The sequence below is a fragment of the Ranitomeya variabilis genome, chromosome 2, assembly GCF_051348905.1.
Source record: "Ranitomeya variabilis isolate aRanVar5 chromosome 2, aRanVar5.hap1, whole genome shotgun sequence".
Taxonomy (NCBI): domain Eukaryota; kingdom Metazoa; phylum Chordata; class Amphibia; order Anura; family Dendrobatidae; genus Ranitomeya; species Ranitomeya variabilis.
Window position 1 is genome coordinate 877773256 of NC_135233.1, and position 14114 is coordinate 877787369.

General features: G+C 45.1%; 1 protein-coding gene across 1 annotated transcript in view; it reads right to left on the bottom strand.

The window, feature by feature from the left end:
• LOC143808073 (putative cation-transporting ATPase 13A4) overlaps positions 1-14114 on the bottom strand; it is a 370353-nt gene that overhangs the window by 146948 nt on the left and 209291 nt on the right. Inside the window, exons 10-11 of the mRNA XM_077290330.1 lie at positions 12705-12875; positions 396-553 (exon numbers count right to left, since the gene is read on the bottom strand). Of these exons, the coding sequence (XP_077146445.1) occupies positions 396-553; positions 12705-12875 (329 nt within the window). The remainder of the gene's footprint in view (positions 1-395; positions 554-12704; positions 12876-14114) is intronic.

Consider the following 14114-nt stretch of genomic DNA (forward strand, 5'->3'; position numbering starts at 1 on the left):
CCAAACCATTGTATAACTCATATTTTTTGCCAATTTATTTTGTAAAGCTATATTTCTTTTGATTGTGTACTATAAAAGAACACCATAACCCCCCCCCCCCCCCCCCCAATAACCAGAGACTATTTGGAAAGACAACGTACAGTGTGTCTCTCTGATTATTGCTTCATCACTTGGGTACCTGAGGTAGAACACCTGAGTAGGTTAGAAATCCCTTCTCTAACACTCCGTGCGCAGCCGAATGAGCTGATGAGCTGATCTACCACTATATATATTACATAATTATATTTAATTATTTAATGAAATAGTCGAAGAGAAGCACATAGTAGAAACAGTCATTAACATGAAATAATGAAATATTGGAAATTTACAACACAGAATATATGCTTATAGCTTACCCCTTTAACTACAAATAGCACCACAGAATAGATAAATCCAATTACAGCTATTGCAACGAGACACATTAAAAACCGAGATGCATCTTGGTATAGCTTGAAATTCATGGGCTTGGGATACAAAATTGATCGCACCATTTCTCCTTTTGCGGTGTTGAAACCTACAGGGAGGGAGCCAGAGATGGTAAAAAAATAAAACCCATGTTACACACTATGATTTCCAAGAAAAAAAAAACTTGACTGTCATAGTCTAGGAAATCTTTCAGTAGTGGGGTCTACATCTATCACAGATTTATGGCATGCATCAATGGGAAATAAATGTGCAAGATGGAGCATCTTTTTAATTATATTGCTGGGGTTCATGTTGATTGTCATTGCAAGATATTTGTATTTATTCTTTGTCTTGATATACCGTATATTTGAAATATCTGATTCATAATTGAGGCTGTAGAGGAGTTGCCTCAATACATATTTCATGGCTCAAGGATGGATTGGCATTATGCAATCCAACTTTAAGCCATATATTAGCCATATTTTATTTTAGCTTAGTACTAGTATTAAAGTGGTTTTAAAGTATTGTAGTAAAAGTCTGGATTCACTCTGTGACTGCAGCCTTCTGAATCCTTACGCTGTGTACACTGCACACTGTCAGGATTATCTGATGCTGTGGCCAAGAGTGGTCACATGGCTGCAAGTATTGATTTTCACACTACAAGCCACACTTGTCATGTCGGACGCTGTTCAGACCAGGTCGTTCGACAGACAGCGGTAATTCCGCTTTTGACCACTATTTGCTCATTGGCGTCGGCTAGGTTTTGTCCAGCTGTTCCAGGGTTAATTTACCTGATCCTCGGATTGGAAGCTGGGCCATACCCATGGCCTTTAAATCGTTCTCCGGATCATTGGGCGTCGCCGATTATAGCTTCTGTCTTGTGCGTTGTTATCTCGGTCCGGAGTGGAGAGCTGGTTGTTGGAGATTCGTTGCTGGTGGTGTATTTTCCTTAGTCTTATTTACTCCTTCCTATATTTGTATTTATTTTGCCCTGCACATTTATAGTGTATTCCTGAGTGACTGCGGCATGGTGTATATTTTCCTTTATCCTTGTCTGTGCTAACTGTGGGTATTGGTGTATTACCTCTTCACTGGGTGGTGGGCGGTTGGTGTCAGCCTAGGGTTGAAACAGGAGACAGGGCGAGGGTCGAGGCCTTGACATGCACACCATCAGTGTAAACTCTAGGTAGAGGGTCAGTCAGGATTTCCCTAGTCTGAGGGAAATTGCAGGGGCCCGGGTTATTAGCTCTTGCTCACCTACTCTCCCCGTGACATTATAATCGGGCCAACAAAAAAAAAAAAGGGGTTTCTTTTTTTTGTGTTTTGTCATGGATCCCATGACTTCCATAACCCGCCAGTTGGAGGTGCTGTCCCTACAGGTTACTGAGTTGAGGGGGGCAGTGCAGCAACAGGGACTAGCAGTATCTAATGTGCAGGCTGGAGCGACAGGAAGAGTTGCTGAGCCTAAATTTCCTTGGCCTGAAAGATTTACTGTAAATTTGTTTCTTTTCGTGAAGCTTGTAAACTATATTTCCGCATGCGCCCGATCTCCTCGGGTAATGAGGCTCAGCGTGTGGGCCTGGTGTTGTCATTGTTAAGCGGGGATCCCCAAGCATGTGCGTTTTCTTTGCCATCTGATTCTGCTGCATTTGACTCTGTGGAGTGTTTTTTTTCTTCTCTTGGGAAAATCTACGATGAACCTGACAGAATGGCTCTAGCAGAATCTAAGATACGCACTATTCGCCAGGGGGAGCGAGTCGCAGAGGATTACTGTTCTAAATTTCATCGCTGGGCGATCAATACACAATGGAATGATCCAGCATTGTGGAGTCAGTTTATTCATGGGGTTTCTGGAAGGGTTAAAAAAGGCCTTCGGATGTACGAGACTCCTGCTTCTCTAGATTCCGCTATGAGTCTGGTTGTCCGCATTGATCGCCGTTTGCGTCAGGGGGAGCATGAGACACCGCCTATGGGAGAGGGTTTGGGTTCACGTGAGGTTGCTGCAGGTGAGCCCATGGAACCTATGCAAATCGCAGGGGTATCACATGTTAAGAATCAAGCCCCTGAGCTCAGGAAGCAGGGAGCCTGTTTTTACTGTGGTAAAACTGGTCATTTTATTAACATCTGTCCTCTGCTGTCTAAGAAAAATGCAACGGCGGAAAACTTCTAAGCTCAGATGGTGTGGAGGAGACCAATCTGAGCTTATGTATATCCTCCATAGTGGTTTCTCAATGCATGCTCCCTGCTAAGGTTTTTATCGCTGGCAGTGAGCTGCCAATTACTGTTTTTGTGGATAGTGGTTCAGCCACAAATCTCATTGATGAGGATTTTGCGCACACAGCAGGTTTTAGGATTGAAAAACTGTCTCATCCTATCCGTGTGGTCACCATCAATGCTGCTTCTCTCTCTCAGGGGGAGATTACTGAATTCGTGGCTGAGGTGAAACTCCACATTGGGGTTCTACATTCCGAGCGGGTTACATGTAAGGTGCTCAGGAATCTTCCTGCTCAGGTGGTTTTGGGTTTTCCTTGGTTGTCCATGCACAACCCGGTAATTGACTGGAAAACTCAGGACATAATTCAGTGGAGCGAGTTCTGCCAGGAGAATTGCCTGGCCACATGTGTGGCTGCGGTGACTTTAAGCGTTCCGGAGTCACTTCTGGATTTTGTGGATGTGTTCTCTGAAAAGGGTTGCTCAGAGTTGCCGCCACATCGTCCCTATGACTGTTCTATCAGGTTTAAACCAGAGGCCAAGTTGCCTAAAGCAAGGATGTTTAACATCTCCGGTCCGGAGAGACAAGCGTTAAAAGATTATATTGCTGAAAGCTTGAGCAAAGGGCACATCAGGCCGTCATCCTCGCCAGTGGCAGCAGGGTTCTTCTTCGTGATGAAGAAAGATGGCGGATTACGCCCGTGTTTGGAATTCAGGGAGTTGAACTAGATTACGGTTCGTGATCCATACATTATGCCACTGATACCAGATTTGTTCAACCAGGTGGCGGGTGCTAAGTGGTTTACCAAGCTTGACCTCAGGGGGGCATACAACCTCATAAGAGTCCGTCAAGGTGATGAGTGGAAGACTGCTTTTAATACCCCTGAGGGTCATTTTGAAAATTTGGTGATGCCTTTTGGGTTGACTAACGCACCTGCAGTGTTCCAACATTTCATCAATGATGTGTTCTCGCATGTTTTGGGGAAATTCGTTATCGTGTACCTAGATGACATCCTCATATATTCTTGCGACCGTGATGCTAATTTAGATCATGTCAGGCAGGTGTTACAGCTTCTCAGAGAGAATAAGCTGTATGCTAAACTTGAGAAATGTGTATTTTCTGTTCAAGAGTTGCCTTTCTTGGGTTATATTGTGTCTGCTTCTGGTTTTAAAATGGACGCCTGTTGTGAATTCGGTTTGTGGGCTCCCCCGGTGGTCTGTTATGGTAGTGTCTCTTATGTGCCTTCCTCCATCTCTGATTACCTGTCGCCACCCTCTAGGGGAGTTTCCTATTTAAGGCTGCTTGGCTGTTAGTCACATGCCGGCCATCAATGTGCTAGTAGCATTCTGTTGCATTCATCTGCCTCAAGTTCCAGTTCAGCTAAGTTGAATTTAGTTTCTTGTTTTTCTATTTTTGTCCAGCTATCTGCAATGTGACTCTTCAGTGCTGGAAGCTCTTGTGGACAGAAAATTACTACTCCAGTGGCATGAGTTGTCACTGGAGTTTAAAGTAATTTCTGGATGGTGTTTTTGAATAGTGATTTTTAGGTCGACCGTGAAGTAACTCTTTCCTGTCCTTCTGCTATCTAGTAAGCGGACCTCACTGTGCTAAATCTGCTGTTCATCCTACGTATGTCATTTCCTCTGAACTCACCGTCAATATCTGTGGGGGCCTACTATCATCTTTTGGGGTTCCTCACTGGAGGTAAGGCAGGCCTGTATATTCCTCTTATAGGGGTAGTTAGATCTCCGGCTGGCGCGTGGTGTCTAGGGCATCGTAGGTACATCCCCCGGCTACTGTAAGTGTTGGGTCAGGTTCAGGTCACGGTCGACCTTAGTTTCCATCACCCGAGAGCTAGTCCGTTTTGTATTTTTGTTTCCCATGGTCATTGGGGTAACCATAACAGTTTGGCCGGCCAGTAAAAAATCTATGTGTTAAAATATGCACTAAAGTAGGAAGGAGAAGAAAAGGTTTTTTTTCTGTGTTTGAAAGTGCACCTTAGTTTGATCATTTGTATTTCTTGCTTAAACTGCAGTCTTCAGCCTTTTTTTTTTTTTTCCTCCTCTCCTCTTAACATCTGAATGCTTGGGTTACACCCATTTGAAACATGGATCCACAGAGTTTAGTTGCAGGTTTGAATAACCTTGCGACAAAAGTACAGAACCTACAAGATTTTGTTATACGTGCTCCAATGTCTGAACCTAAGATTCCTCTGCCTGAATACTTTACCGGAGACAGATCCCGGTTTTTGAGTTTCAGAGAAAATTGCAAATTGTTTTTGTCTCTGAGATCTCACTCTGCTGGTGATCAGACTCAACAAGTTAAAATTGTTATCTCTCTACTGCGCGGCGACCCACAAAGTTGGGCATTTGCATTATCGCCAGGGGATCCTGCGTTGTTAAATGTAGATGCGTTTTTTCAGGCTTTGGGGTTGCTTTATGAAGAACCTAATTTGGAGATTTTGGCTGAGAAAGCCTTGATAGCTCTTTCCCAAGGGCAAGATGAAGCTGAGATATACTGCCAGAAATTCCGTAAATGGTCGGTGCTTACTAAATGGAATGAGTGCGCTTTAGCAGCTAATTTCAGAGAAGGTCTCTCTGATGCCGTGAAGGATGTCATGGTGGGGTTCCCTGTGCCTACAGGTCTGAATGATGCCATGAAATTGGCTATCCAGATTGATCGGCGTTTGCGGGAGCGCAAATCTGTGCACCATATGGCGGGGTCTTCTGAGGAAAAATCTGTGCACCATATGGCGGTATCTTCTGAGCAAAAACCTGTGCACCATATGGCGGTGTCTTCTGAGCAAAGACCTGTGCACCATTTGGCGGTGACCTCTGAAAGGGCATTAGAGCATATGCAATGCGATCGTGTTTTGTCTAGAGGCGAACGTCAAAATTACAGGCGCAAAAATGGATTGTGCTTCTACTGTGGAGATCCAGCTCATGTTATATCAGCATGCTCTAAACGTATAAATAAGGTTGATAAAAAGGTTGATAAATCTTTTTCTACAGGTACCTTGCAGTCAAAATTTCTTTTGTCCGTGACATTGATTTGTACCTTATCATCTGTGACTGTGAATGCTTATGTGGATTCTGGCGCCGCTCTGAGTCTCATGGATTGGTCCTTTGCCAAGCGTTGTGGGTTTGATTTGGAGCCGTTGGAAGTTTCTATTCCCCTGAAGGGTATTGATTCTACACCTTTGGCTAGCAATAAACCACAATATTGGACACAAGTGACTATGCGTCTTACCCCAGACCATCAGGAGATTATTCGTTTCCTTGTATTATATAACCTACATGATGTCTTAGTGCTTGGATTACCATGGTTACAGATTCATAATCCCGTCTTGGACTGGAAATCTATGTCTGTGTTGAGCTGGGGATGTCGGGGTATTCATGGGGATGCACCTCTGGTTCCTATTTCTTCATCTACTCCCTCTGAGATCCCAGCATTTCTGTCAGATTTTTATGATGTCTTTCAAGAGCCTAAAGTTGATTCTCTCCCTCCCCACAGAGAGTGTGACTGCGCTATTGAATTGATCCCCGGTAGTAAGTTTCCTAAGGGTCGCTTGTTTAATTTGTCTGTACCTGAACATACTGCTATGCGGGAGTATATCAGAGAATCCTTGGAAAAGGGTCATATTCGCCCCTCGTTGTCTCCACTAGGGGCAGGATTTTTCTTTGTAGGTAAAAAGGATGGTTCATTGAGACCTTGTATCGACTATCGACTTTTGAATAAGATTACAGTTAAATACCAGTACCCGTTACCTTTACTGACTGATCTGTTTGCTCGTATAAAGGGGGCTAAGTGGTTCACTAAGATCGATCTACGTGGTGCGTATAATTTGGTGCGGATTAAGCAGGGGGATGAGTGGAAGACCGCATTTAATACGCCTGAAGGCCATTTTGAGTATTTGGTAATGCCTTTCGGTCTTGCAAATGCCCCTTCCGTTTTTCAATCCTTTATGCACGATATTTTCCGTGAATATCTGGATAAGTTTATGATTGTGTATTTGGATGATATTCTTGTTTTTTCGGAGGACTGGGAATCTCACGTTCAACAGGTCAGGAGAGTTTTTCAGGTTTTGCGAGCTAATTCTCTTTTTGTAAAGGGCTCAAAGTGTAGTTTTGGAGTTCAGAGAATTTCCTTTTTGGGATATATTTTTTCCCCTTCATCTATGGAGATGGACCCTGTCAAGGTCCAGGCTATTTGTGATTGGATGCAACCTACTTCTTTGAAGAGTCTGCAAAAGTTCTTGGGTTTTGCTAATTTCTATCGCCGATTTATAGCGGGTTTTTCTGCCATTGCTAAACCTTTGACTGATTTGACCAAAAAGGGTGCTGATGTTGCTAATTGGTCCTCTGCGGCTGTGGAGGCCTTTCAAGAGCTTAAGCGCCGCTTTTCTTCCGCTCCTGTGTTGCGCCAACCTGATGTGTTACTTCCGTTCCAGGTTGAGGTGGATGCTTCGGAGATCGGAGCAGGTGCAGTTTTGTCGCAGAAAGATCCTGACTGCTCAGTAATGAGACCATGTGCGTTTTTCTCCCGAAAGTTTTCGCCCGCTGAGCGAAATTATGATGTGGGTAATCGGGAACTTCTGGCCATGAAGTGGGCGTTTGAGGAGTGGCGTCATTGGCTTGAGGGTGCTAGACACCAGGTGGTGGTCCTCACTGACCACAAGAATCTAATTTATCTTGAGTCGGCCAGGCGTCTGAATCCTAGACAGGCGCGCTGGTCGTTGTTTTTCTCCCGATTTAACTTTGTGGTGTCATATCTGCCTGGGTCCAAGAATGTGAAGGCGGATGCCCTCTCTAGGAGTTTTGAGCCTGACTCGCCTGGTGATTCCGAACCTACCGGCATCCTGAAGGATGGGGTGATATTGTCAGCTGTCTCCCCAGACCTGCGGCGTTCTTTGCAGGAGTTTCAGGTGGATAGGCCTGATCGCTGTCCGCCTGGTAGACTGTTTGTCCCTGATGATTGGACCAGTAGAGTTATCTCGGAGGTTCATTCTTCCGCGTTGACAGGTCATCCTGGAATTTTTGGCACCAGGGATTTGGTGTCTAGGTCCTTCTGGTGGCCTTCTTTGTCTCGAGATGTGCGCATGTTTGTGCAGTCTTGTGATGTTTGTGCTCGGGCCAAGCCCTGCTGTTCTAGGGCCAGTGGGTTGTTGTTGCCCTTGCCTATTCCTAAGAGGCCTTGGACGCACATCTCTATGGACTTTATTTCTGACCTTCCGGTTTCTCGTAGGATGTCTGTCATCTGGGTGATTTGTGACCGTTTTTCCAAGATGGTTCATTTGGTACCTTTACCCAAATTGCCCTCCTCCTCTGAGTTGGTTCCTCTATTTTTTCAGAATGTGGTGCGTTTGCATGGTATTCCTGAGAATATAGTGTCTGACAGGGGTACTCAGTTTGTGTCTAGATTTTGGCGGACGTTCTGTGCCAGGATGGGTATCGATTTGTCTTTTTCGTCTGCATTCCATCCTCAGACTAATGGCCAGACTGAGCGTACTAATCAGACCTTGGAGACTTACTTGAGGTGTTTTGTGTCCGCTGATCAGGATGATTGGCTTGACTTTTTGCCATTGGCAGAGTTTGCCCTTAACAATCGGGCTAGTTCTGCCACTTTGGTTTCTCCATTTTTTTGTAATTCAGGGTTTCACCCTCGGTTTTCGTCCGGTCAATTGGAGTCTTCGGATTGTCCTGGAGTGGATGCTGTGGTTGATAGGATGCATCAGATTTGGGGACAGGTTGTGGACAATCTGAAGTTGTCCCAGGAGAAGACTCAACAGTTCACTAATCGTCATCGGCGTATTGGTCCTCGTCTTTGTGTTGGGGACCTGGTGTGGCTGTCTTCTCGATTTGTTCCTATGAAGGTCTCGTCTCCTAAGTTTAAGCCTCGGTTTATCGGCCCTTATAGGATTCTGGAGGTTCTTAATCCTGTGTCCTTTCGTTTGGACCTCCCAGCATCTTTTAATATCCATAATGTTTTCCATCGGTCATTATTGCGGAGGTATGAGGTACCGGTTGTTCCTTCTGCTGATCCACCTGCTCCTGTGTTGGTTGAGGGTGAATTGGAGTATGTGGTGGAAAAGATCTTGGACTCCCGTGTTTCCAGACGGAAACTTCAGTATCTGGTTAAGTGGAAAGGTTATGGCCAGGAGGATAATTCTTGGGTGACAGCATCCGATGTTCATGCTCCCGATTTGGTTCGTGCATTTCATAGTGCTCATCCAGGTCGCCCTGGTGGTTCTGGTGAGGGTTCGGTGCCCCCTCCTTAAGGGGGGGGTACTGTTGTGAATTCGGTTTGTGGGCTCCCCCGGTGGTCTGTTATGGTAGTGTCTCTTATGTGCCTTCCTCCATCTCTGATTACCTGTCGCCACCCTCTAGGGGAGTTTCCTATTTAAGGCTGCTTGGCTGTTAGTCACATGCCGGCCATCAATGTGCTAGTAGCATTCTGTTGCATTCATCTGCCTCAAGTTCCAGTTCAGCTAAGTTGAATTTAGTTTCTTGTTTTTCTATTTTTGTCCAGCTATCTGCAATGTGACTCTTCAGTGCTGGAAGCTCTTGTGGACAGAAAATTACTACTCCAGTGGCATGAGTTGTCACTGGAGTTTAAAGTAATTTCTGGATGGTGTTTTTGAATAGTGATTTTTAGGTCGACCGTGAAGTAACTCTTTCCTGTCCTTCTGCTATCTAGTAAGCGGACCTCACTGTGCTAAATCTGCTGTTCATCCTACGTATGTCATTTCCTCTGAACTCACCGTCAATATCTGTGGGGGCCTACTATCATCTTTTGGGGTTCCTCACTGGAGGTAAGGCAGGCCTGTATATTCCTCTTATAGGGGTAGTTAGATCTCCGGCTGGCGCGTGGTGTCTAGGGCATCGTAGGTACATCCCCCGGCTACTGTAAGTGTTGGGTCAGGTTCAGGTCACGGTCGACCTTAGTTTCCATCACCCGAGAGCTAGTCCGTTTTGTATTTTTGTTTCCCATGGTCATTGGGGTAACCATAACAGACGCCGCTAAGGTGCAAGCGGTGCTGCATTGGGAACGTCCTGATAACCTGAAAGCACTTCAGCGGTTCCTTGGGTTTTCTAACTACTATAGGAAATTTATCAAGGATTTTTCCATCATTGCTAAACCGCTAACTGACATGACTAAAAAAGGGTACCAATATCTCCGTTTGGCCTGAGGCTGCTGTGCGCGCATTTGAATTTCTTAAGAACAGTTTTTTTTCAGCCCCCATTCTTGTGCAGCCAGACGTATCAAAACCCTTTGTTGTGGAAGTCGATGCGTCTGAGGTTGGTGTGGGGGCGGTACTATCTCAAGGCTCATCTTTGAGTGGTTTGCGTCCGTGCACCTATTTCTCCAAGAAACTGTCGTCCGCCAAACGTAACTACGATATCGGCAACAGGAAGTTGTTGGCAATCAAGTTGGCCTTTGAGGAATGGCGACACTTCTTGGAGGGGTCGGTACATCAGGTTACTGTTATTACCGATCATAAGAATCTGCTGTATTTGGAGTCAGCCAAGCGTCTGTCCCCCAGACAGGCTCGCTGGGCATTGTTTTTCACGCGGTTCAATTTTGTTGTCACTTACAGACCGAGGCCAAAAAACACTAAGGCGGATGCTCTGTCCAGGTGTTTTCTGGGGGGTGAACCTCGGGAGGATCCAGTACCCATCCTCCAAAAGGGTGTTGTGGTTTCGGCTCTCACTACCGAGGTTGAGGCTGAGATTGCCGAGGCTCAGCAGGAGGTACCATCTGAGCTTCCCATCAACAAATCTTTTGTACCGCTTCATCTCCGCCTAAAGGTTTTGGCAGAGCATCATGATGCTGTCCTGGCTGGCCACCCAGGGGTTAGAGGTACCTTGGAGTTGGTGTCACGTCAGTTTTGGTGGCCCAAGATCCGACAGGATGTGGTCTCATACGTGTCAGCTTGTACCACGTGCGCTAGGGCTAAGACGCCCCGCTCCCGTCCTGTTGGCACACTACTTCCTCTTGAAGTACCTAGTAAGCCATGGACGGAAATCTCCATGGATTTCATCACTGATGTGCCCTCATCAGCTGGGAACATGGTCATCTTGGTGATTGTTGATCGGTTTTCAAAAATGTCGCACTTTGTGCCTTTGCCTTCGTTGCCTAACGCTAAGACTCTGGCTCAGGTATTTGTGCAGGAGGTGGTCAGACTTCATGGGGTTCCATCTGACATCGTGTCTGATAGGGGGTCTCAGTTTGTGGCAAAATTTTGGAGAGCATTTTGCTCACGGCTGGGGATCAAGTTGTCTCATTCTTCGGTGTTCCATCCTCAGTCAAATGGTCAGACTGAGCGTATGAACCAAAATTTGGAACAGTACTTACGCTGCTTTGTCTCTGATAACCAGGAGGAGTGGTCTACCTTTCTTCCTTTGGCTGAGTTTGCCATCAATAATCACCGCCTGGAGTCGTCTGGGGAGTGTCCGTTTTTTTGTGTTTACGGGCTACATCCTCAATTTTGTACCTTGAGTCAGAGGGGCTCTTCCGGCGTTCCGGAGGAGGATCAGTTAGGAGCACAATTATCATCAGTCTGGAGGAGAATTAAACAGCGCCTGTTGAGTGTGGGTGCTAGGAACAAACGTGTGGCTGACAGTAGGCGTGTGCCAGGTCCGGACCTGAGTGTGGATGACTGGGTGTGGTTATCCACAAAAAACATACGACTCAAAATACCATCCCTTAAATTAGGTCCACGGTTTATTGGTCCATTTAGGGTCACCGCCGTCATTAACCCAGTAGCGTACCGATTGGAGCTCCCTACATTGTATAAGTTACACAACGTGTTCCACAGGTCTCTTCTAAAGAAGGTGGTGGGTTCTGTGAATGCGGCGCCTATGCCACCTCCAGTCTTGGTGGATGGTAATTTGGAGTTTGAAGTCTCCAAGGTGGTTGACTCTCGTGTAGTGCGTTGTACTTAACAGTACTTGGTACACTGGCGTGGTTATGGGCATGAGGAGAGGTCCTGCAGATCGGCTGGTCAGGTTTTTTCATCGTCGCCATCCAGACAAGCCGGGTCCTATAAGCCGTGAGGGCCCTGGAGACCCTCGTAGAAGGCGGGGTACTGTCATGTCGGACGCTGTTCAGACCAGGTCGTTCGACAGACAGCGGTAATTCCGCTTTTGACCACTATTTGCTCATTGGCGTCGGCTAGGTTTTGTCCAGTTGTTCCAGGGTTAATTTACCTGATCCTCGGATTGGAAGCTGGGCCATGCCCATGGCCTTTAAATCGTTCTCCGGATCATTGGGCGTCGCCGATTATAGCTTCTGTCTTGTGCGTTGTTTTCTCGGTCCGGAGTGGAGAGCTGGTTGTTGGAGATTCGTTGCTGGTGGTGTATTTTCCTTAGTCTTATTTACTCCTTCCTATATTTGTATTTATTTTGCCATGCACATTTATAGTGTATTCCTGAGTGACTGCGGCGTGGTGTATATTTTCCTTTATACTTGTCTGTGCTAACTGTGGGTATTGGTGTATTACCTCTTCACTGGGTGGTGCGCGGTTGGTGTCAGCCTAGGGTTGAAACAGGAGACAGGGCGAGGGTCGAGGCCTAGACATGCACACCATCAGTGTAAACTCTAGGTAGAGGGTCAGTCAGGATTTCCCTAGTCTGAGGGAAATTGCAGGGGCCCGGGTTATTAGCTCTTGCTCACCTAGTCTCCCTGTGACAATTCTAACTAGATGTGCTTGGCCTCGCTCAATTCACTTGTATTGAGCACATCTAATTAACACATGACCACATCTATACAAATCGCATACATGTAGTCAAATGACTACCCATTTTCACAGGCAATGCATAGAATCCTGAGAGTGTGCAGTTTACACACTGTAAGGATACAGAAGTCTGCAGTCACACAAAGTGATTACAAACTTTAACAGCAAGACTAGACAATCTCTTTGACATATAATAAAATTATGTGTACATTGTATCAAAGTTTCCTAAATTTAAGTGGAAGTTAAGAGATCTTTTACATTAATGGTGAAGAAATTCTTCTGTATTCACAAAGTGGGAGAAAATATACCAACCAGTTTGCATCACAACTGCAGTTACAGGAGCAGAGCCGGATGATGTAGTTTGGATCACTTCAGTTCCACAGAATAGCACATGCCTTTTGTAATCCTCTCCACTATGTATTTTCCAGGGGGTGCAGTTTGTCACTTGGTCAAGGGGTATCTTAGTGACCGGGATACTTTCGCCTATAGCAAAACAAATTTTTTATAATGTTGTAATAGGACTGACATTTTGGGTACGAATGTATTATTAAAATTGTTCTACAGTATATCACTATATTATTCTGCTTAAGTGTTAGAGTCCATTTTTATGGGCCGATACTCAGGGAAAAGGTGTTCATAGGAATGCTCATTCCCAAAGATTGGCCATTCTAAACAGAAATTCTTGTCTGTCGGGTGTGGTTATTTTTAAGCCAGCTAAAAATCAACTTTAGGGAGCAGTCAGATTACATTATAAATTGGACTAAGTTTAAACAGCAATGTCATAGGTTTACTGAGATGGAGAGGAGCCAGAAGACTGTGCTGTCTGATTTCTTGCACTCTTGCACTGATTAGAAGCACTTCACCTTCATACTAAATAGTGCAGCTTCTTCTAGCAGTGCAGGGGTTAATCTGTTCTGCTGAGTGCTTCTGTAGGCTTTTCTGCTTTGATAATCTCAGCTGCTCAGTATTTGCCACTCTCCCCTGCTACATATATTTGCGTCTATCCTACAAGAGACATGGAGTACATGGTCCAAAATATAATAAAAGAACAATTTTATTGTATTAAAGATCATATACAAAAGTAGCAATGGGTATTTTTGATGTACAAAAAAATAATGACAATGGCGCACAGTGTCAAGAACAAATTTCTACAAATCCACAAGAAAAATACCAGGCATGGGATTCAAGATGCATTAGTAACAATGGACATATATTACAATTGGTATGAGTATAAGGGCAACATACAGGCTCAAAATTGCATTGTCAAATAACATAAATCCAATAACAAATGCCTAGTCTGGATGGAATAATTCCCCCAATAACAAAGTAGATTAGTATGCCATGAAAAGTGATACAACACATAATCGAAGCAGCAATGGTAATAGCTCACCAGGGAGGCATATCAAAATATTTTAAGACTGGACAGGGCATACACAAAGAAGAAAAGCATCATACCCATACTAACCCGTATGCTGAAATGCAGGAAAATGGCAGCCCTGATACGCATTTTAGGTGGGCTTCCTCGTGAAACAGCCTGAATACATGTGGGGATTCCCTAACAAACAGGCAATCCCTGCATGTGTTCAGGTTGTCTAGCAGCCGCAAATCATGCAGCTGTGGCAACACAAACATAATCTATGAGCACGTCCAAAATAATCGGAGAGCATGTTCAGAAAACCTGAGTAACGAGCTCACTCACTCATCACTAATGGCCACTCTAAA